Source organism: Carcharodon carcharias, chromosome 7 (assembly GCF_017639515.1).
Source record: "Carcharodon carcharias isolate sCarCar2 chromosome 7, sCarCar2.pri, whole genome shotgun sequence".
Lineage (NCBI taxonomy): Eukaryota > Metazoa > Chordata > Chondrichthyes > Lamniformes > Lamnidae > Carcharodon > Carcharodon carcharias.
Window position 1 is genome coordinate 55,973,416 of NC_054473.1, and position 25,467 is coordinate 55,998,882.

Here is a 25,467-nt window from a genome sequence, read left to right on the forward strand (position 1 = left end):
AAAGGTTCAGCATAACTTCCCTACTTTTCAATTCTATCCCTCTAGAAATGTAAGTCTTGTATTTGATTTGTTTTTTTTTTAAGCGGCCTTGCTAACCTGTGGTGCAACTTTTAGTGATTGGTGTATTTGTACTGAGAGATTCCTTTGTTGCTCTACACCACCTAGACTTCCACCTTCCAAGTAATATGCACCCTCTGTATTCTTCCTACCAATATGTACTCCCACACATTTATCTGTGTTGACCTTTATATGTCAATTATTTGCCCATTCTGCAAGTTTATTAATATATTCCTGTAATTTGTTGCAGTCCTCCTTAGTACAGACTATCCTTCCAATTTGGTGTCATCTGCAAGTTTGGAAAATTTAGTGTGAACAGCAGTGGTCCTAGAACTGATGGAACACCACTTCTCACATTCGGCCACACTGAATAACTATCCTTTATTCCCATCTCTGCGTTCTGTGTTGAAGCCAGCTAGTAATCAAGTCTGCCACTTGTACCCTAACTCCAAAAAGCAGTCTGAACTTGCACCAGTGTGAGCACCCTTCAACCAAGGGGAATAGAGCCTTTCTATTCACTCTAACTGTACTTCTCGTAATTTTATTCACTTCAATTAAGTCTCCCCTCAGCCTCCTCTGTTCTAAAGAAAACAACCCTAGCCTACTCAATCTTTCCTCATAACTAAAATTCTCCAGTCCAGGCAACATCCTTGTAAATCTCCTCTGTACAGCACCTAGATATTGGACGGCTTCTGCTTGTGGTGCAAAGGAAGAGGCAACTTCAGCCATCAGATGTGGCATCATGGTTGGATCCACAACTCTGAATTGAATTGGTCATCGCTTCCATATTGAAAATAAAGTGTTCCAAGCTCTGCACAAGCCCTATATCAAGTTGGTGCTGTACTCCTCCCTGCTCCTCAATATTGACCATAGGCTTCCCTCTCTGCACCAAGCGTTTTATTGTCGATACTCATCAGTGCTCTTCTGTGGTCTGTTGCATTGAAGTCCACATCTCAGTTCTCTGTAGCAGAACTTTTGTGACCCTGCCCTCCAGCAGGCTGGCACCTGCATATTTTTTTCCACTGCCATCTCTGTAGCCTACTCATGCCCGGTGTCCCACCACATGACTATTCTGCCTCTAATTTATCCTCTAAGATAGGTGTAGTGTCAGTGTCTAAGTTGTTGGTTGCGTATGTGAAATCATGTGTTGGTGCATCTTTATCATCACTGTCTTCTTGCTGTTTCTTCACTGTTTGATCAGGTTACAATTCTTGGATACTGAAAGGAGAAAGGCACAAGGGTAAGATCGTGGTTCAGGTGGGTAGGGGGCAGTGGATGGGGATGAGTGAGAGGTGTATGCTTAAACCATCTGCAGCTTGTAAATTAGAAAACTGTGGGAAGATGGGGAGTTGGGATCTCAGAAGGAGGATTAGTTATGAAGATACAATTATCTTCAATGATTCCTGCTCCACTAATGACCACTGCCTCAACAATGGCTGTCCCAATAATGTCCCTCTCCTCTATGAGGATTCATACATGCAGGTGAATTAGCTCTTGCTCCCTGCAGTTGTGGACCACTTGGTCCTGCAAGAAAGGAAATGTTTCAGTGAATTTTATGTGATTTTTTTTGGATGATGTGACTGTCATAATTGAATAGTTGGAATCGTGCACAAAATATGAGACGTGGATGTGAGGTTTTTAACAGTGTTAGCAGTCTGTGGGTACAGTGGAGCATATGAATATAAGGTATGATTCCTGATTGATAGGAGTTGTTGGTAGGTGAGTGATGGAGGTGTGGTGATTTCATCAGCTTTGGAGGCTAGTAGAACAGTTGGTAGGATATGGCATTTGAAGATGCATCCACTGACCTTAAGCGCTCATGTGAGGTCATTGAATTTCTTGTGGCACGACAGTCGTTGTGGCTTGACTCCTGGCATAGACCTCCGTAGTTACCTGCTCCCACTACCTTCTGAGTGTGTGCCTGGAGGGCCCCTTGAGGATATCTCTCCTCCTTTCCATCTCCTCCAGCAAGGCCTCCAGTGCAGCGTCTGAATGCCCTGGAACCCACTCTCTCCCTTGTTCTTTTCCAGGATAGACTCACTTTTGCATGACTGCCAGCACTTGCTCCAGCCACAATGCACCTCCCCTTTATGAGTGTAGGCTAGAATTGTGGAGCTAGTCACTCATGATATCAGTTCCCTGTTGATGGATCCACCCAATCAATGGCATAGTTAGTGCTGGCTGGACATTGAAATCAATGAAATGAGTAAGCAGCCTGTGTTGCAATTAGTGGCCAGATATTCCATTTATTAGAACATATATTTTGCTGTTTGATTGTTTTTCTAAAAACATATATGCAGATAAACAGCATTGGAATATTGCTATTAAATGTTAAGAACCGCACCATCTGCATTTAGCACAGTTGTGGATACATCCCTTCCAAAAATGCTTTTCAGAAAATTAGTGCTAAGTAAAACAACAAAAAAACTACTTTATACTTGGTCAGACTTTAAAAAAATACCAATGGTGAAGAATTCAAAGGATTACTGGGAAGAACTGAAATAGAAGGGACATAGACAAATATTATGTTCTGAACTGCATGTTAGTTGATAATAGCTGGTTAAAGCTAAATAAATAGGAACATTTTAACATATTCCCACACATTTATGAAGTGCATAATGTAGAGGAATGTTCTGGGATGCAATAACCAACGGCAGATCTGCAGGTATCTGTGTAGACACATGCTGCGTGAGTTGTGAAGAAGGCATAGGTGGCAAACATTCACAAAGTAAAACAGGCTGGGCAACCACTACAACTGTCAAATACCTGGACATGAGATTCAGGAGGGAGGCTGTGGCTCAAGTATGTCAATATGTGCAAGATGACCTGAAGAGATTCTAAACCATTTGCAGTATACTACTAGTGGCAGTGAAGATGACTTTTCTAAAATTTTTATGCCATTGGAGCTTTCCAGGCATCTATCATAGTTGTCAGCTAGTTTTCTGTTCTACTGTATCTTGAGGTACTGCGTTGTACGTAAGAAGTGACCGCCATGAGCAGTAACATCAGGGATACACTGAACTTTCCAATTCATAGCTTCTTCAAGGGTGCGGGGCATCATTGGATGTGCATGTAGCAATTCACATGCTTGCCAAAAATTCTGTGGCATATCTAAACAGGAACAACTATTGAACCATCCATTTGCATATTATAGGCAACTCATGGCAAAGAATAAGGCAGGTCACTGCACACTTCCTGGGAAAGGGAAACAGAAAGAGACACACTTAAAGATTAATTCTAAGACTTATAAAGTGCTGGACCTGCAGGTGTTTGCAATGGTGAGGGGGCGGCGGGGGGGGTCTTGCAACATGTCTGGAGGAGGTCAGTAAAATTGCAGTAACAGATTCCAAACAACCACCAGCAGTAGAACTCAAACACTGTGGTCATATGCATATGTACTAGTTTTTTTCAATGAGTTCTGCTGTCAAACATTATTAGTTTCACCTAAAGGCTATGTATGTTATATCAATGTTACTTTTAAACAACTGACTTTTTAATGAACTATAGAAAAATCTACAAGATGAATTAAAATAAATTAATTTCATTCAGCATTCGAAGGCATGTGACACACACGTTCAATGTATTTTCTGTTCAGATTACCCTGAGACCCCCATAAAACTTTCCTGGTCCTGGACTCCCAGGACTTAGGCTGTGGGACAACAGATTAGCAGGCAGTTCTCTGAGATGGGGCTTCTACATGAGTGAGAGGTGCAAGTCCTACCTCCCAGCCAATTAATACTTGTTGGATGGAGTGTCAAATGACTGTAGGGCAGGCTGTATCGCCAGGGATGTGTTTCCTGCCGATTCCTCAGATGGTGGGAAGGCAAATCCTAAAAATCCTGGTCCATGAAAAAGGCTGTAGAGAAGCAAGCTCTTTCTTTTGTCTAGCTGAGCACTTAGCCATGGTGGTTATTGCTTGGCCAACTGGCAGACTGAATGAGATACTGAAAGCTTACCATCTGTTTATGCAACTGAATCTGATACACTTGCATCAGTTCCTACAAGTCTGTCCTGCCATAATGTCAGAGCTTTGAGGAAATGCAATGCAGTCGATTGTGTGATATGGTGATACAGTCAGTTAGCTAGTCCTATGCTTTTTGTAATTGTACTGCTGAAAGGCATCTTTTTAGTAGATTGATCTGTCTAAGCAAGGAACAATGTGCAAACTGTGTGCTCTTTGAATCCATTTTTCATAGCTGTCTGTAACTCTTTCCCAGTGTCTTGTGCTTTCTTAGCTACATCACCATTTTAACTGTTGCAAAATGTTTATATCTGCGCTGGTGCTTAATGCAATAGTGGGTAGTTATGGGTGACTTTTTCTGCTTGTTGCACATTGAAGACTCTCAATGTAGTACTGAGGTGCTTTCTTTTGAAACAAAAACAAAAAATGCTGGAAAAACTAAGCAGGTCTGACAGCATCTGTGGAGAGAAAGACAGAATTGATGTTTCGAGTCTGTATGATTTCTTCAGAGTGAAAGGGAAGTAGAAATGTGGTGAAATATATACTGCTGAGTTTTTCCAGCATTTTTTGTTTTTTCCAGCATCGGCAGTATCTTTTTATCTTAGTGCTATCTTTTGAGTTCAGTATGGTCTCCAAGGTGTATTTAAAAAGTTCCATGGTGCAATTTGAAAATGTGCAAAGAAGTTCCTCTGCTGTTGTGATCAAAATTTTTCCTCAAACAGTGTCACCAAAGCAGATCATTTATTTTCAATGCAGTTTGTGGGGGAGGGGCAGTTTTCAGGGTGCAAGGGAGAATCCTTGCTGAGTATAAATAGGCTGTGCTTCTCTATTTAACAACAGTGACTACATTTCATTAGCTATGAAATGCATTGGTACATCCTGAGGTTGTGAAGCCTATCTCATTGTGAATGCTATCATTCTTTTTTAATCTTACTTCACATTCTGACACTTTATGCCCCTATGTCACCTGCTTTTTAAATAGGGACAAAGTGCATTCACTCCTTCCTACATCGTCTTTGGTACCAGGATATGTATAAAGTAATTTGCATTTGTCTGCCATTTTTGCTGTCAGCTTATTTAAATATCATTTTATGATTTTCCTTCATTTTCCATACATGTTCTACAGTGCTACTTTACAGTAATATCCTTGCCTTGTATTTTTACTGTTTGTCAAACTATAGAACTTCTTCAAGGTCTCTCAACTGGTGCACTGTGTTCACATGCTCTGATGTGTCTGTTTGCAGCTCACCCCATGCCTTGTTGGGGACTGTCCTTTATTGTTAAAAAGGCTCTGCCTGTTATGTAATGCACTATGACCAACACATGCTCAATTGCAGGCAGCCATTGTGAACAACTTTATTTACACTCCCCCAACAGAGAGGACAGCAGAGAGAGCAATATAACAAAATGCTTAGTTCTTGCAATGTACGACACACTCTCCCCATTTGAAAAACATATACATTAAAATGTAAAATGGTACATGAATATGACTAAACCATCATCAATTAAACCTGCAAATTTAGGTTGGGTTGCATACTTGCGTACAGAGTAAAAATTGTTTTTCCTTAACATCAGTGTGTGTGCAATAAAAATATCATTTGACAAGAAATAATGAAAAGAACAACGTTTTTTCTTCTTCCTTCCAACATACTTTCAATTTACCTGTCTGGCTTCTTTTTCTTTTTGTCTGGCTATTCCCTTCCATTTTCATTACCTTGACTCTGCTCTCTCAATATCTCTGTGTTAAACCTGAACTTTGACTTTAAATACCAACTCCAGTTAATGGTTGGCACAGTGACATTGATGATTTGTCTTAATCAAAGACCCTGACTCACTTTGTTCTACCGGTGGATTCTGTAATACTGGCAAGCTTACAGTTTTGTTCTGACTTTTACTTTGGGCTGTAGGAGAAATTTGGATGATAGGAAATGTCTCCTGTTCTCTCCTTTGTCAGATTTCCTCTTTCAAGCAAATGATCTACCTGACACTGACAAAGACTCTCTCCAATCTTCACTAGATATGTGAATGAACCTAGCCTCTCTACAACAACTCCAAACACATACTGCTCCTTATCACCTCCTTGGTTTTTCACCATGGCCTTCTGACCGGCACAGAACTCTCTCAAGTTTCATGCCTCGTGTATCATGACTCATGTTCACTTTGTCTTGCTTTGCTTCTGACTACAGGCTTAAGCAAACTAAACCTTGTCCAAGGAGCATGTTTAAGCACTAACTCATAAGGTATGTTGCAGACTGTGAGGTTATTCTGTAAGAGAACCAGAAAATTGTCTAGCCAGTTTTGAAGAGAAAGATGGAAATTACTGCCTAGCTTCTCACCTAGCAAATATTTCTGCAACCACCTCTTCACACTCTGTACACTTCTTTCTGCAGCACCATTCAATGCAGGGTGATGTGGTGGTATTAGAGTATATTTAACTCCATTCATACACAAATATTTCAAACTCTTCTGATGGAAAGCTGTGGGCTATTTATCTGACACAGACATCTCTGGCAACTCAAATTGCAAACCAACTTCTCAAAACCGCAATAGTTTTGGCAATTGTGGTATTGGGCATTGACCAACATTTATCCACTTGTTATAGATATCAACCAAAACATAGTACTCTTTCCCTTCCATCTTAAAGAAATCAACATGTACTTATTCCCATGGTTTTCTTGTGTTTGACCATGGAATATTAGGTTGGTTGGATCATTTCTCACTCTGAGACGTACCTCACAACTTTTCACCAATTCTTCAATATCTCTATCTATCTTTGGATATCAAAAATAGCTTCTTGCTATTGCTTTCATACAGACTATCCCTGTGTGTTCATGATGAAGTCCCTTTTAACAATCTCTCTCTAAACCTTGCAGGATAATGACTCTTAAGCCCCATGAGAGACTGCCTTGAACTACACTCAGTTCATTTCCATGTGTGAAATACTCTGGCAATTTCTCAACACACTTTTTAGGCCAATCATTCATGATATAATTGAGCACTTTACTGAGGGCCACCTCTTTGAGTTTCTTCAATAATTTCTCTGGCAGACACTGGCATGTCATTTGTGTAGGTAAAAGAATCAGTCTTCACAGGAAATCTCAAAACAACAACCGCATTTGCGTGATCTGCTGACTTATTGATGACTGATTTTATCATTTGCTCCTCCTTGCTCAAATGCTACTTTCTAACCACTTTCTCAATGTCAGATGTACTCTTACTGATCCCTACTGTAAAAAAATTCAATCCAATTAACTGTTTCTTCTTAAGCCAATTTCTTCCCAACAGGGAGACTTTGTTTCCTCCTTTTATTGCTGCTTCTACTATACTACTGTTGTTGACTCTAACATTAAAATCACCAAACACTAGAATATTGTTATTGGAATAAGTAGTCAGTTTCACGCTGTCAGTTTTGTATAAGGGAATGCGACTTAGGGACTTTTTACGTTCCCTTTCCAAGATAACAGGCACTACTGCAGCTGTATCAATGGTGAAAGTAAGTTGTGAATTTCCAACTTTCACTTTTACTACAGGTGCTGGAATTATATCTCTAGCCCTTTTACCCTCCTCTTCCATGTCCTGCTTTTCTTGCTCTCCGACAGAATACAATTCTTGTTCTTCCTGCTCGATAACATCAACTTCTGCGTCTACATCTATCATGTGTGCTTTGAGGATTTCCAGACTCCTCAACTAGCTTTAGATTTACCACGACCTTGACCTGGTGCATGGCTGTGAGCTGGTTCTCGACTGCGACTTGGAACATTATCGTTTCTTCTACTCCTGCATGCAGTCTGGATATAACTGACCTTCACACAGGCATAGCACTTTGAATGGAAAAGGGAGCATTTTAATGATTGGTGTCAGCATCTAAATTTCTAACTCTGAGACTGTGAACTTGGCTACCGTGGGCCGGTGGACCTCCCCTGCCAGGACTCCCTTGCAATTTGCAACTATCTCGTTCCGCCATTTCCATGGCTGTGTCCTCAATGCAGGTCGCCCTCCATCAGCCTTCGCTCAAAAGCTTGAGTTGGATTTTACTGTTCTTTAGGTCTCCTCGAAATCAACTTTGGAGACACATTTGTAAGTTCATGTCACACTTGAGTTTAATTAATTCAAGAATGCAACCTACAAAAGTCTCACTTGGCAACTGCTTCCTTTCAAGAATTGCAACTTGCAGTGCAATCTCATTCTTAGTCGCGCCATAATATGAGCCCAGAATTTCATTAATTTCAGCATTTTCCATCAAACTGTGGGGGGGGGGGGGGGGCGGCGCACATCTCGGACAACAGTATTTAAAAACTACATCAAAAACATCTGTCCCCATCATGGTGGGGAAGACATTTACTTTATCTTCATCTCCTATTTTATTCAGTTTTAGCCAAATGTGTAACCTTTATTCGTAATTACTCCAGTCCTTCTTATTAGGATTGAATTATCCCATTGTCCCCAAATGTGTCTTCAGTGCTACTTTTGTCAATTACAGACAATGCTGACTCTGTGTACCTGAATACAATATGCACACGGAATAATCTTGCAAATTGCTCAAACTTCCTCAAAATCAACTTCAGGAGATCCAAAAATGTATCACAATGCTCTTCAGTCCTTAAATTCTCAAATGAAATGTAAAAGAGTATTCCTCATCGCCATCTTTCTTTTGTGTATTGCACTGAGTAAGACTAACACATGCTCAGCTGCAGGCAGCAATTATTGAACCAACTTTATTAACACCTCCCCAACAGGGAGGGCAATATAACAAAATGCTCAGATCTTGCAATATACTACATTGCCATTTTTCCATTATGCCCAGTCTGCAAAGTGGGCTTCATGACCTTACTGCTCAGTCATTTCTCAACAGCTTTCACACTCTACCGCTGGATTCATGATCGTCTCGTCATTTTTACCGGTAAAGTGGCTTGTGAGCTGCTTGAAAAGCGTTAATGGATCATTATTGTAGGTGTGTGGTGATTGACTGCTTTTTTGCTATATTACTAACCAAATTATATTTCACAAAATTGCTCTTTTAAAAATTGGCACATCTCCCATTTCAACTACGGATCATTAAAAAAACTACTTGAAAATCAAAGATTATTAAAGTGAGAACACTGCAATGTACTCGGACCTACTTTTTTTGCTAAAAACAGCATAGAAAAATTAAATGCACAGGATTATGATTTGCTCTTTTGTTAAAAAAAGACTTATGCCCTTTTTCATTGCTATTTATGACCACTAAAAAGGGCAGTAGTGGATGGCTTTAAAATGTGCAATTTTGTTGAATACAATTTTTGTTGGTAGAAGCAAATATACACAACCTACAATACGCCTTTAATAAAGAACCTTCAGCTTTCAAGTGGTAAGTAAGTTGCTGAACTGGTATAATTAACAAAAATTTACAGTTGTGGCTTGTAAATATCGCTGCAATATGTATCAGCACACATTTTAAAATTCTGGTTCATCAGTGATGCTCAACATGTGTTTGTTAACTGTGTTATAGATACATAGCAAGAGTTCTAAGATATAGGACAGCCCCAAACATGGTACAGAATATTACAATGCAGAGAATACTGCCTTTACGCAAGATAATGAGAGGACCTGACAGGAGACCCGCATGGCTTAAAAAAAGCAAAACCTAAAGCATGAATGTCACTGTAAAGCAGCAGCACAGCACATATATGGAAATGGAGGTAGTAGGTGGTTTTAAATGTCATATGCAAGTAACGTATGGCACTCATATAAAGAAATGTTTGCAAGGATGCAACAAGAAAGTTTGCACAATTGCAAACCGCAAGCTTATACAAACCGTTTGGCAAACAAATATCCTCCAGGAATAAATTCACAGAGGACAAATCACCTTATTTGAATTCATGCTGCTTGTCTACCAAAAGCAAAGCTTACACGAGGCGGTCAGGCATAGGGTAGTGGCATCAACCAACAAAAATCTCTCACTTAATGTAAGAAAGGAAGAACTGATTTATTAAGAAGGAAGACTCTGAAAGGCATTTGAGATGATTGGTGGGATTTTCTTCACCTACCTGCTGCCATGATCTTCTGGGCCCGCCGCAAGTCAATGGACTTCCAGCTGGGGCGCCGCCTCGCCCCGCAGTGGGGCCGGAAAATCCCGGCCTACAAATATGGGTGCACTGCCTAGACCACCAAGTACGTGTCTTATTATCTCTGATATAATTTGCATGATATGTCAATGTATCAATATATACAGACTGTGCATAATTTTAAGAAACACAAATTGAGAATACAACGTTCCAATTGAAATGAGCTTATGTATACACAGGGATATATTTTCCTTGATTTGCTAACATTTGTGAAAAAGTTGACATTTTCCTTCACTTTATTATTCATGGCAACTTTTTCCGCTAACATTGGCAAATATAACAATTAACCCACAACATCCCATCTGCTCTCTTCATAAAATGTGGAGGTTGTCTAAGGCAGGAAGAATAGGGTTAGTGAAAATCAGTTACATGGAGAAACCAGCATTGTTCTGCATGGAACAAAGAAGGTTAAAGGGATATTAAATGGAGGTGTTCAAAAGCTTGGAAGGGTTTTAGTAGACTATATAAGGAGAAACTGTGCCACAGAAAGGCTGGTACCCAGAGAGCACAAATTTAAGGTAACTGACAAATGAATCAGACAACAAAAGAACATAAAAAATGGGAGGAGTAGGTTATTTGGTCATTTGAGCCTGCTCTGCCATTCAATAAGATTAGTGACATTAACTCCACTTTTCAATTAACCTCGACTTCCTTGTCAATCAAAAATCTGTCGAAAACTCAGCCTTGAATATATTCAATGATCCAGTCTCCACTGCTCTCTGGGGTAGAGAATTCCAAAGATTAACAACACTCTCAAGAAGAATTCCTCTTCATCCTGCTCTTAAATGGGAGACCCCTTATTCTGAAACTGTGCTCCCAATTTTAGATTTCCCCATAAAGGAAAACATCCTGTCAGCATCTACCCTGTCAAGCCCCCTCAGAATCCTGTATGCTTCAATAAGATCATCTCTCCTCCTCCTAAACTCCAATGAACATAAGCCCAACCTACTGAACCTTTCCTCATAAGGCAACTCCTTCATCCCAGGAATCAACATGGTGCACCTTCTCTGAACTTCCTCCATGCAAGTATATTCCTTCTTAAGTCAGGAAACCAAAACAGTATACAATACTCTAGGTGTGGTCTCACCAACACCCCGTACAGTTTCAGCATGACTTCCCTATTTTTATCTTCCATCCCCCTTGCAATAAAGGCCATTGTTCCATTTGTCTTCCTATGTTCTGTACCTGGATGGCTTTTGCGATTCGTGTACGAGGACACCCAGAACCCTCTGTGCTGCATATTCTGTATTTTCCCTCTATTTAAATAATGTTCTGTTTTCCAATTCTTCCAACCAAAGTAGACAACCTCACATTTTCCCACATTACACACCACCTGTCAAATATTTGTCCATTTGTTTAACTTACCCATATCCCTTTGCAAACTCTTTGTATCCTCCTCACAAGTTGCTTCCCTATCTATATTTGGATCATCAGCAAATTTGGCTGCAGTACACCCTGCCCTTTCATCCAAGTTATTAATTTAGATTGTAAATTGTTGAGGCCCCAGCACTGATCATTGTGCACTCCACAAGTTACAATTTGCCCTCCTGAAAATGACACATTTATTGCAACTGCTTCCTGTTAGCTAGCCTATCCTAGTCTATCCATGCTAATATATTGCCCCCAACATCATGAGCTCTTAACTTGTGTACTAACCCTTTATGTGGCGTTGATTACCTTTTAGAAATCCAAATACACTGCATCTGCTAGTTCCTCTTTTTTCACCCTGCTCATTATACCTTCAAAGACCTTGAATAAATTTGCCAAATATGATTTCCCTTTCATAAAACCATGTTGACTCTGCTTGATTATATTATGATTTTCTGAATGTCCTGCTATTACTTCCTTAACAACGTGTTCCAGCATTTTCCTAATGACAGATGCTAGGCTAGCTGGCCTATAGTTTTCTGCTTTCTGTCTCTCCCCTTTCTTGAGCAGAGTTTGCTGTTTTCCAATCTGCTGGGACATGGGAATTTTGGAACATCACAACCAATGCATCAGTTATCTCTGCTGCTACTTTGTGTAATACCCTAGGATGCAGGCCATTAGGTCCAGGGTGCTTGTCAGCTTTTATTCAGACTAAATGGGGAAAAAAAAATCTTCTACTAAAGACACCACCTGATGGTCTGCACTTTGGCAAAATCAGTTAGTGACACTTTGGCTACCTGTGTTGGTTATGCTTATGAAGCAACCTGCATGCCAATATAAGGCTTAAGTTACTGTTTTCATGCAGTGATGCATGACAATAAGAGTGACTTGTGAGATATCCTCTGTAGATTCCTAGGAGCAGCTTGAGGAAGCTGATTCAATAACTACTTTCAAAAAGGGAATTGGGACAAATATTTGAAAAGGAAAATTTTGCTGGATTATTGGAAAAAGGCAGGAGAGCTGGACTAATTGGAAACTCTTTCAATGAATCGGTGCGGATACAATTGGCCAAATAGCCTCCCTCCGTGCGGCATTGTTCCATGATTCTAGGGCGAGTCACAAAGCATTGTCAACAAAGGGATACTAGAGATAGCAGCATTGTGATGATCCACCTGGTACAACTTGTGGCATAAGGGTACATTTTATGTTTCTGCACAAAGGTTACAGAGGCTTGTCTACTAGAAGTATATATGAGGAAATGTGGAGTTCACAATTTTCATGTGACTTCCCAAAAAATGACTGCCAGTGGACAAGAGTAGACACAGAGAGTTAAGTGGAAAATAAACTCTGTTGTGTTTACAGGGCCTGTTATCCAACAAAAGATGTATGCAAATGGTCCATGTCGCCATCTTGAAAATGAGTGTGAAAATTTTGTATGGCTATTTATCTAGCTGTCTGCCGCTGAGCACAGCGCACCTGATGTGGTAACCTCAGTATTACAGGCCAGAAACATAGGATGTCTCTGAACAGTGCTGTGCCTGCTGCTCCGAGAAGCAGTCACAGCCAGTGTAAACTCACAGAGAGAAAGATTACATATCTCTGCAAAGGAAGGATTCAATGGCTACACAGATGTCCAATGGTTCTTATGAGATGATCTCCAGCAGTTGTGTTATCATACAGACTGCATAGGTGACCCTAGGTGCCACCTCTGAAATTAAAAGCGAACAATGATTCCAGCAAAGGAGACTCTAAGGCAGATGTGAATTTGTCAAAGATACTGATAGCAAACTTTAGGCATCCCTTAAAACTGGCTAGCTGACTATGCAATACCTACCAATGTTATTCATTCAACTAGATTTGTACATGATAATGGGGCACATCAACAACCAACATACAGAAATACACAAAGTAAAATACATGTAACTGTATGTAAAGAAAATACACACTGAACACAAAATAAATTCACTTTTTATATCTTGCAGTCTATTGTTCTTCTATGGTGTAGAAAATAGATTTAACTGTTCAAAAGCAAATCCAAGGCTCCATATATAATTCTGTACAAAAGATATACAAGTAATATGATTGCACAGAGGTTTAATGACAATATAATGTCTCACTGCAATGTTTACTGGAGGAACTGCGCAATTAGCTCCTCATACAACTGCTTCCCTCATTGGAATGGATGATTATCTGCTTACTGTTATGTGCCATAATCTTTCCTGGGCCTCCTCAGTTCAAAGTTGCTCACTTGGTTCTTGGCGACGCATTTGCCAATGACATTATCTACCGTGAAGCTTACCACTGTCAGCTTACACCCATTACTGTACATTGTAAGACCTGTGAACCTTGGTTTATCCCCATGTGCCTCAATGCAATTGTCCTCTACTGGGATCTGAGGGCTGTGCAGAGGTATCATTAACATTGCCACAATGTTAAACTTCTTTTCCTAAAGAGTCAACCATCTCTTAGCCTTTCATTAAAGTGCTATGGCATGCCTTACTGCCTCAGAATGAAAATACCCTGAATATTTCCAAAGGATCATGCATTTAGGTGTTTTCTTATGTAGGTTGCATATCTTTTGAAAATGTATGAAAATCTTTCCTACTTAGGTATGGAATAGAATGCAAAAATGGCTAGTTGTGCACAATCCATGATGCTCTGCACTTTGAAAAGGTCTCAATTAGTAACACCTTGGCTATTTGTGCTGGCTGATGCTTAAGTCTATGAAGCTAGTTGTGTGTCAATACAGGGCTTAAGTTACTGCCATGCATCACTTCATTAGGGCAATGAGATTGACTTGTGAGATATCATAGAATCGTAGTAAGCGGCCACTTGGCCCATCGTGTCTGTGCCATCAATAAATGAGCCAACCAGCCTAATCCCACTTTCCAGCATTAGGTCCGTAGCCCTGCAGGTTACAGCACTGGAGGTGCATATCCAGGCACCTTTAAATTAGTTGAGGTTTTCCGCCCTCTACTACCCACAGTGAGTTCCAGGTCCCCACAACCCTCTAGGGTTGTGAAATGAAGTATTTTTCCTCATCTCCACTCTAATCTTTCTACCAATCACTTTACATCTATGCGCCTGGTCACTGACTCTTCTGCTAAAGTAAACAGACCCTTCCTATCCACTCCCCTCACAATTTCATACATCTTGATCAACTCTCCCCTCAGCCTCCTCTGTTCCAAGGAGAACAAATCCAGCCTATCCAACTTTTCCTCATGGTTGTAATTTCCCAGTCCTGGCAACATCCTCGTAAATCTCTTCTGTACCCCCTCTCTAATGTAATTACATCCTTTCTGTAATGAGGTGACTAGAACTGCACACGGTACACAAGTTGTGGCCTAACTAGTGTTTTATATAGTTCCAACATAACCTCTCTGCTTTTATATTCAATGCCTTGGCTCATAAATGAAAGAATTCCATATGCCTTCTTACCCACCTTATCAACCTGTCCTGCTATCTTCAGGGTTCTGTGGACATTCACTCCAAGGTCCCTCACTTCCTCTACACCTCTCAGTATCCTCTCATTTATTGTGCAATCCTTTGCCTTGTTTGACCTCCTCAAATGATCACCTCATACATCTCTGGACTGAATTCCATTTGCCACTTTTCTGCCCACCTGAACAGTCCATTGATATCTTCCTGCAATCTAAAGCAATCCTCCTTACTATCGACAGCGCAGCCAATTTTTGTATTGTCTGCAAAATCCTTGAACATTTCCCTTGCATTTATGCAAAATCATTAAAATATACCACAAAAAGCAGGGGACCTGGTATTCAGCCCTGCAGACCCCCACTGGAAACAGCCTTCCAGTCACAAAAGCATCCATCAACAATTATGCTTTGTTTTCTGCCATTGAGCCAATTTTGTATCCAGCTTGCTACATTCCCCTGGATCCCATGAGCTTCTTTTTTTTTTTAAACCAGTCTATCTAACATGTGACACCTTGTCAAAAGCCTTGCTGATATCCATGCAGACCACATCAACTACACTACTCTCATCAATGCTCCTTGTTACTTCCTCAAAAAATTCAATCAAATTAGTCAGACATGACTTTCCCTTAACAAATCCATACTGACTGCCCTTGATTAATCCATGCCTTTCTAAGTGACAGTTTATCCTGTCCCTTAGAATGATTCCAATAATTTGCCCACCACTGAGGTCAGACTGACTAGTCTGTAATTATTTGGTCTATCCTTCGGTCCCTTTTTAAACAAAGATACAACAGAAATCATCTATAGGTTCCTAAAAAGGGCTTGTGGAAGATCTTAAGTCAAACAACAAGCCTCAGACACTAAATGTAATAATGAATGGTTCCACTGTTACAGCTACGTAGCTGATTCCATTGCAATTGAGTTGCACCTGATGTGAGTCATGCACCTCCTATTCTCTCTGCGTGTTGCACTGTTGCACTATGAGATACTCAGCAATGGCTGCTACCTGTGTTACAGGCAGTAGATTATGTGCATTAATTGATGTGGTATTTTGAAATGTGATCTGGAAATAAATGCTCCCTATAAATATTTTCCATATTGTCCAAATGTAGATTTTTCATCAATTAACATTAACAAGGCTTTAACAAGTAATGATCGTTCTCTTGTATTTCATAAAGTTTTGTAAACCCATTTTTGAGTTGGTAGTTCACTGCTGATTATGGACATATACTCTTTTTTGTTAGGGTTACAAATCAAAAGTATAGCCCACAGCAAAATAACAAAATATTCATTTTCACTTGGGAGCTGTCCATTACAGTTGAATAACCTGGTGAAACTCACTGTCTGATTTCATAGCTAAAGAGTGGAGTCAGGAACTAGAGAGTAGTGCACACTTGGGAAATGCGTCACAGTATGAATCAATGCCTTCAAGAGGAAAGCTTTATATATATATATATATATATATATATATATATATATATAGATACACACATATACACACACACACACACACACACACACACACACACATATATATATATATAGTCTCAGTCAAACATTTGACTAACATACACAAACAGGGAATTTAGAGACTGACTTTAGAGACTTAACAGTATCAACATTTGCAAAATATGATTACAGAAAGACAAGATAGAGCTAGCAGATTTTGAAATAAATCTTCAGATTATCTTTTTTCAAATGGCTGTGTAGAGTCATCCAATCATCGAAGAGTCACAGTTCTGTGTTATCAGGTTAAAAATAACTAAGTAACCTCATCCTTCTGATAACTGGAAAAAAATATTCCTTGTTCTAATCCAGCCTTCACTTGCCACAACATCCTGCCTTCATGTTACAGGTGTCCTTCTGCCTTAAATACGGGCAGTTTTAATACTATAGTGTGCAGCTTACTACTGTAATGGAATCAGACCCAAGAATGGTAGGTGAACTGATGACATATTCGAAAGGAACATCAAGCCATCTTATTTATATGTATGTCACACATCTACATGGCCTACAGTCTCACTAGGTTCCAAGGTTCATTGCACAGTATTTTTTAAAACTTATTTCTTTTCAGGTCCTCAACACTGGGAACTCAAGCTTTCATTCTTCCTACAATCTTTAGACATTTAAAAATCACAACTTCCAAACTTAACTCCATCTAATCCTTACAAAGTGTATTTCTCCAGAGGTCTCCCCATCATTTGCCCTAACTTTAGTAAAAGAGCCACAGAAATTCTCTGCAAAGATCATCAACTAACACTTTACTTCTTGGATTCCAGTTGCAACACTCACTAACCGGTACCAATATGAGGCTCAGATTGATTTGCCTTAATTATCCACTCCTGCTCAGCAAAGGGATCGACCTAAAAGATTAACTCTGTTTTTCTCTCTCCACAGAGGCTGCCTGACATGCAGAATATTTCCAGCATTTTATGTTATTGTTTCAGAATTCCAGCATCTACATTACTATGCTTTAGTAACACCTTGACTACTGCTCGCACTTCATTTGGAATGCAACTACAAGTCCACATCATTTACAAAATTTACAAAACCCACAGCCAACCAATAAATGTCACAGTATTTAGGATGCCAACATTCATGGTTAGGGAATCGCACTATCATCTGCACATTCTCCATAACATGGTTTCAGTACAAAATGACAAAGGACTAAAGTGAGGTCTTCTTCTGATAAAAGTTCTTCCTTCACTTATCTTAGGTTCCCCTATGCCATAAAATAATTTACTGTTAAGTATAAAGGGAAGAACTCTCTGTTCTCATTGGATGGAACCTAGGTCACATTTTCTTTTGCGTATAAAGTTAAATTTCTTTGTTCACTGATCTGTCATTCATTTATAATGACATATTTGTAGACGACCATGTAAGAGCCAATTTTACAAATGTGCTCTCCTGGAGTTGAATCTCGCCTGCCAGGAAGATACATATCAGCCTAAGTGACAAGGCAGAGATTAGGAACTCACCATTTATAGGAATGTGGATCTGAACACGGCCTTTCTCTTTTTGCATAAAACATATTGGGTTTCGATGTGCTGATTTATGCTCACAAATTCATTTTTATTACCGAATTGTTTTTTCAATACTTTCCAATTGTAAATCTTTAACAATGCATATTCTATTCAATGTTTTCACCCAGACGCCCATTATATTATCAACATCAAGAGAACAGCACCTAATTGTAAATATATTTGCTCTTTGTCAATACAGCAAATATGTCAAATGATATGATTACCCATGGGTTAAATACCATGGCGATTTGCATCTAAATTGTTGATTGCTAGCACTTTATTTTATGCCTCTACGGCTCATATATATATAAAAAGCTACAAAACTGTTTGCAATTTTTAATATCTTCTGCAAGATAAAACAAGCTTTAAAACTGTTTCATGTGTCTCCAGAGATTGCAAGCTGACAGCAAAAGGTTGTTCTTCAATGCACCTATTAACATTCCTTCTCATTTTTTTCCAATGTTAGAGGTCAACACATGCTTTAATAATCAAAACATCACAGAATCATGGTGTATATTGTTGATAATATTTGTAGAAAAACATGTTGCATAGCCAAATAAATGCATTTTACTGACCCTAACATTTATTTGTTTCTTGGCAAATATTACATGCTAGAAACAAGAGCGTAGTTTGAGTTTCAGAAGTTTGGTTTGGAGCCCCTACATTTTACTAGACATACTGATGAGGTGCACAAACATGAGCTTTTGCACAACTGTCAGTGGGAAAACCCTTGTGGAGCTGCATGACATGTAACACAGGATGAATAGTGTAACCAAGACTGGGATTCTCCCTTGGGCTACATGGATTACAGATTCTAGAGCAGAGTGCACTTATGCATTGGTACTCCAAACCGAGAGCAAGCCAGGTCTGCTGAGGCTCCCTGCCTGGCTTGCGGCCCTAATGCAATTGTGCGAGTTGCAAGGTCCTCTAACCAGAGCCAGCATTAAAGTAATAATAAAGGCCTTAAAACAGTTTCATCTTGTTAATAGTTTGCCTCAAAAACATTGCCACCTGACGTGGTCCTTTGTTTTTTTTTTAAACCTTACATGTGACATGGGCAGCATTTGTTGACCGCCCCTAATTACTACTGAACTGAATGGCTTGCTAGGCCACTTCAGAGGGTGCTTAAGAGTCAAATACATTAATATGAGTCTGGAGTCACATGTAGACCAGACCAGGTTAAGGATGGCAGAATTCCTTCCCCAAAGGACATTAGTGAATCAGATGGTTTTTTATGACAATCGATGATAGTTTCATGGTTACCATTACTGACCTAGCTTTCAATTCCAGATTTAGTAATCGAATTTAAATCCCACCAGCTGCCATGGTGATATTTGAATCCATACCCCTACAGCATTATCCTGGGCCTCACTAGTGCAGTGACATTGCCACTATGCCACCTCCTTATGTTACCTAGTCTGCATCAGCTGGGTGAGCTTTATCAGTTTTTAACCATGTCGCACAACGGTAAATAGTTCCAATATAGGACAAGAAAAATGTGGCAGGACTTGGCCTGCCTGAAATGCAATTGCACCTCATGTCATGAATGATCATAGGGCATTGTTGGTGGATAAGATACATTACCTCTAGCTGAAAATGGTTGAATGAACCAGTGAAAGAAAAGATAGAAATTCAAAAAATCCCAATAGAATTAAACTGTCGGGTTTCAGAAAACACAAACTATGTTAATGATAACAGAGGCTGAGCAGAATTCATGCTGTCTTAGTGTTTCCTCCATAGCACCAGTAACCAATAGGGGGTCATGTGACACTGCATCCCATCATTCAATCATTAATAGTTGTGCTGGAGTAATTACATTTATGGTTCTTTTCCCTCAAGCAAATCTCTGAAATAAGATGGTGGAAATTATGATACCACTGATAAATATTAATAAGTGAACTTTTAATTTTTGCCACAATATTCAAAATGTGAAACAACCAGCTAATGCTCTAGTGGCTTACAATGCGTTTGCCCTTGGGCTTTATTGCTTTATACACTTAAAAAGTTTTAAAGAAATTAAATTTTAATATCTAATTAGTGAAAGACTCAATGTGGAGCAAGGGTTCTTGGTACTGTGGACTTTGCAGACTAAATGCATTTGTTGATCTTACCTGTAAAGCAGCATTGAGTGGTGATCCATATGCAAGGCTGGTCTGTATATTTTTTATAATAGAAGGATTGCTGTGTATAAGGAAAAAAAAAGATAAGTAATATTCACAATTCACTTTGGATAAGTAACTGATGTAGTGCAGGTATTAGTGTATTAAGTTCCATTCTTCTAACAGAGAAAAAATACTTTTAAACTGTTCTCAAAATTGAAAGAAGCTCTTTAACTGACATTGCCAATTTTTTAACCGATTAATTTGAATTTCAAGTTACTGTAATGCTTCTGGGTCCATTTAAGGCATGATTTAAAAAAGGCTTTTAAATTCTTTCTTAAAATCAAACTACAAAATATATTAATTTATTAACTTATTTGGATATCATTCAGCAAATGGATTTGTCTCTGTAGATCTTTGATGTAGACACAGAACAAAATATAATCCTATTTAATCCCTATATAATTTGATTCAAAGTAATGTGCCAAAAATAAAGTGGCATTCTATCCAAATGCATACAATTCAAAGTAAAAGTAGCTGACATTTGTAATTTTATCAGGAATTCCTGCTGATACTGTTCAAAGACATGACTCACAGAAACAATGTACAGTTTCTAGATCTTGCAATTATTCAGAAAAGTTTGGAGATGATGGGTAATAATTATTATGGCTCAGAGTGTAAAGCTGCTGGACGCCTTTTTATTGAGTGCGAAGGATACACGGTGGAGCCCACTTATTATCTTGGCCTTTTGGCAAGCAAATTAATAAGATTAAGGAGAGTATTAGATTAACCAGGCTTATAAAAGTGAAATGAGAAAGGTTATACAGAGAATGAGAAAGAATACTGCAAGAAACAGATATTAAGCAGGTGAGGCACTGCAAGAGAAGATGACTGGCAGAAAATAAATGCAATATGAATAGTAGATAAATGCAAGCATTGGGATGATAAGATTAATACCGTGGAGTTGTGGGACAGCCAATTTACATGCAGGCTATGCATCGTCATTACTTAATTAGAAGTTTACAAGTTGCGATAATCAAGAAAAGTGACTTTGACTTGTAGGTTTATATATAAATATAAAATATATGCACAGATACAACTGAACACACAAGTGGATCTCCCATGACATTGTTCATGATGAGTTAGAAGAAATGCTATTTTTTCTTAATTTCAGAATATTATATCATGTACACATCAGGCTGGATTTTGCCGGACTGTTGGGGATGGGCTAGAGGTGGGAAGGCTGGCAAAATGGTGAGGGAAGATGTTGGCAAAATGCAGCCTTGGGGCTAGCCGCCCACTGTTGCCGCAAAATTCCAGCCATCATGTATCATTATGATCATTAATTTATAGTATCTGAAGATGTCAATATGGGTTTTTTTTAAACTGATGTTTTGGGAATCGCATGTGCGATTGTGTCCATTTTCTTGTAAAAATGCAAATCTGAGTGAAAATATGACATTTATTCTTTTAATTATTATAATTCCATTTAAGAAGCCATTTTTAATCTCAACTCTCTGGAGGCCAATGATCAAGAGAAATATGGCCGGGATGATGGGTAGGTTCTTTCTAGCCCCAGGGAGGGGTTTTGAAGTTGCAACCGGAGGAAGATCAGAGATAGGGGTATTGGGGACAGTGCCCCATCCCACTCCTGTCCATCGTCCGGGGACAGATGAACTTTGGCAGTGGTTACCCAATTAGCAGCAGCAGGTAGTCAATACTGAGCAGTTAAGGGACTAATGACAACGACAGAGAGAATTCTACTGGGATCTTTCCAATTCTGGAGCTGACTCCCACTGTGTGCAGACCCTGGCAGCTCTATGGAGACAGGCCGGGAGCCCATCAGAACTGGAGGTTGCATAACCCAATAATGGGGGCTGCATGGACAAAATGCTGCAGTCACGGACAAAATGAATCCTTCAGAGGGGTTTCTCCTCGTTACAATGGCCTTACCAGCTTCAGGCCTCTTTATTTTTAGAATTGAATCAGTGCTTCTGAGAATGCCTCCAATTTGAGGTGACCTTGTGCTCTCTTTTCTGTCTGAGCAGCATCCAGCTCTCTCAGGGTGGCTGCTGGTTGTCTTTAGCTGAGGGCCTTAGGATTCAGCCTGCAATCTCAGGGATCTGTTTGCTGTCATTAATTGGAAGGCGGCTAATTAGGAAGTCACCTCCCAGAATATCGTGCTGGAGAGCACGTTGGGGTCGGTACCTAGAAAAAACCTGTCATCATGAGCACCTGATGTTGCAGATTGCAAGCATGAACCAAGCATTTAGCTGTACTGGAAGTGGGTTGGGATTTTGGGAGTTGGCCGTTTTGGGATGGGGAGTTCCTGGGTTTATGAAGCAATGGGGATGGATCTGAGCTTGGTAGCATTGAGTAAAGAAATAGAGCATAGAAGCATTTTGGTGGAGGTGCTGCAACTTCCCAGTACTGAAGTCGTTGTGGAGTTAGAAGTAGAGGGAGTTCTAAAGTCTCAAAATACAAAAGAGAAGGTCCTGGGGTTTGGCAGAACTGGGCATTGCTGCAACTTATGGCATGGGATGGGAGTACGGCTCTATAGTCCGACACTGCTGTTCATGCACATGCCCCCGTTTATCTGCTCCCTAAACTGGGTAACTTATATGCACACAAACATATACCCAAGTATCAGCTGCAATACACAGATTAAGAAACTAATTTGGGCCCTTCTTTGTCTGATTGGTACCACATCAGGCAGTGCATTTATTACTGAGCCATAAATACAGGGAAACAAAATGATGAATAAAGATCAAGGAGATAGGATAATAAGGAGGCTCCATTCAAGTTTGGAACAATCAAATTACCAAACCAGCCTCATTTGCATTTGCTGGGACCCAAAACATTTTTATGTTTATAGTTGAAATATGTATTGATGCAGAGTATTTTTTCATTGTTTGGAATGGAGTCATTGTACATCATAAAGATTTTAAAATATTAAAGAAAAGGTTCATGTTATCATCTTATTCTAATCATCATGTCAAATAACAATTTATCCCCTGGTCTACATCTACTTATACTATACCCTAGCTCTTCCCCCCCATTCTGCACTTTTTAGGTATTCTGCTACTACAATCACATGATGAATTATTCAGCCAGCAGGGAAGGAGGGAATGGAATGTGGAATCTTATACAGTCAAATAATGGAATTGGTGTTCTGCCAATGGCAATTTTCCTTCCCCCAAAAGTGGTGTCCTCCACTAAACTACTCCAACCATAGTTGGACAGAAATCTTGTGAAACTCATCCAATAAGTGTCACTATGTTCTACAGCAATTTGAATTATTATATCTTATTAGGAGTTGAGTATTTTAATGCTAGGTTATTCCAGGATTCTACCTTTCTAGAACATCTCCCTCCCACCCATCCAGCTGCACTGAAAATAAGCACAAATGTATTGAACTGATATTTTGATGCATGAGACAATAGATAAATCATACGGTCTTTTCCCAACTGAAGTCATCACTTTGATTGCAAGTTCTACTGTGTATAACCTGCTTTGTATTGCAATGAAATTAGTGAATTTGTACTGAATTTACATTGGACTATTAGGACAGTAAGTTTAATGTAAGAAATTTTAGTGTCATCTAGAAACCAGTTGAATTATGATAGTTGGATCGGTGCAGTTAGTGCTTTGACCATGCCTGGCAATGGGGACATTTATGCTTGATGAATGAAGTTGCCGAATCCTTTATGTTTAGTTTAGAGAGATGTGTGATGGTATTGCCCTAATATCTTTAAATTGTTGAATTGTCACCATGACTAGTTAAGATTTAACATTTGCATTTTTTAACTTTTTATAATTTGGTGGGTAACATGGATATGGGCAATGTTGCTTTGATGTAAGCTTGAGTAATATTGGAACTGAACCTTTGCATTTGGTGAAAGTGACCCTACGCAATGTGTTGTTAATTTTCACACTTGAAGCGGGATAGACAAGTGTTGGTAGCTTTGTGCAGCATTTTTCATGATGAATGTTTGGCACCTGTTGAAATATTTGCAAAGTTTAATGCTCTAGTGATTTTACTCCTTGATCAGTTTTCATCTTGCTTCATCTATACAGATCTGATCTGATAGTTTTACTAGTAACCATTCACAGGAGGCCTTTCTGTATTGACTGTAAAAACCAATGGCCAACTTCTATCTATGTCAATGTTCAGTTATTAGGATTATAGTATTCTTAAGAGATTCTCATAAGAAATTATTCTTCTGAGGTTAGATTCTTGTGATCGTACCATAAATAGTAACGGGGAGCAGTTCTAATAATGGGCTGCATGGTTGAGTTTGGAACAAAATTTCATGATGCAACTTGAACCTTCTCTTTAACCAAATACTGGATTTTCTAAAATAGAGCTTTTTATAGAAATACTGCACTTTGAATAAATTGCAATTTTTTCAACAAAATGATCTGCAGCTTTAATTCGACAACTTACACTACAGAAACAGTTATTCTTATTTGATGTATTAATACTCAGGGCAATCTGACAGATAGTAACCATGCAATGCAAAGCAGAAGCAAAATAGTAGCAAGCAAAAGCTCTTACTGTGCAAAATGTTCATCAAAGCTTTCATCAGGGTAGTATTTTCGAGGACGGCCTCGTTGAATGTGGCGACCGCGTTTAAATTCTTCATCATCAACAGTCCAAAAGGACCCAAACTCATCCTCTACTCTGATAAAGCACTTATGCAGTGACAAATTGGTGCGTATAGCACCCTGGGATTATAGCAGCAGTCAAGCAGATGCGATGGAAAAGACAAACAAGGGTAAGGGTATTTGGGAGAGAACAAAAATCACACACAAGGATTGGGTAAGGGAAAGGAGAAAAAAAAATGAAATAAGCAAATGGTTTGTGGGGTTAATATGTGTAGCCTGCAAGCAGAAGCATATGATGCAGAACACTAGGCAAGCAGATGGAAAGGACATGGGGTGGGCACCATGGCATACACAGGGGAAAACAAGGGGAAAGGACCCTGTGACAAAGCACTTGCTTTCCATGCCCCACATTTTCCTAGACAGCAAGAATATAATAAAGCGACACCCTCCCCTCCATCACCTGCAAGCAGCCATAAGCTGTAGGTTAAACTACATGGGAGCTAGCTATGCTAGGAGATTCAAGCAATCAAACATGGTGGACATACCCACTGATCTTTTGTGGCCTTCGTTTTTGGAATTCTATTTCGTCCACTGTCCATACTGCCCCTTTAACATTTTCTACTCGAACAAAACACTTGTGAAGACTAAGATTATGGCGCACTGCATTCTATAGTAAGTACAAAGAAGAAAACATTCAATATTGTATCTAAAAGAAAGGAAGTATAAATCGTAAGTGTTGCCAAGGCCAGACTAAAGAATTACAGAATTCAATCCTGCTGTGAGTGTTTTCAATAATGGCAGGCTCTTGTC

The 25,467-nt window shown here is 39.4% G+C and overlaps 1 protein-coding gene across 15 annotated transcripts in view; it reads right to left on the reverse strand.

Moving 5' to 3' along the window:
• The window catches only part of foxp1b (forkhead box P1b), a 518,322-nt gene that overhangs the window by 13,359 nt on the left and 479,496 nt on the right, over window positions 1-25,467 (reverse strand). For all 15 annotated transcript variants that reach the window (XM_041192652.1, XM_041192651.1, XM_041192644.1 and 12 more), the window contains 2 exons: window positions 25,203-25,324; window positions 20,062-20,131 (listed from right to left, as the gene is read on the reverse strand). In XM_041192652.1, coding sequence (XP_041048586.1) covers window positions 20,062-20,131; window positions 25,203-25,324 — 192 coding nt within the window. The remainder of the gene's footprint in view (window positions 1-20,061; window positions 20,132-25,202; window positions 25,325-25,467) is intronic.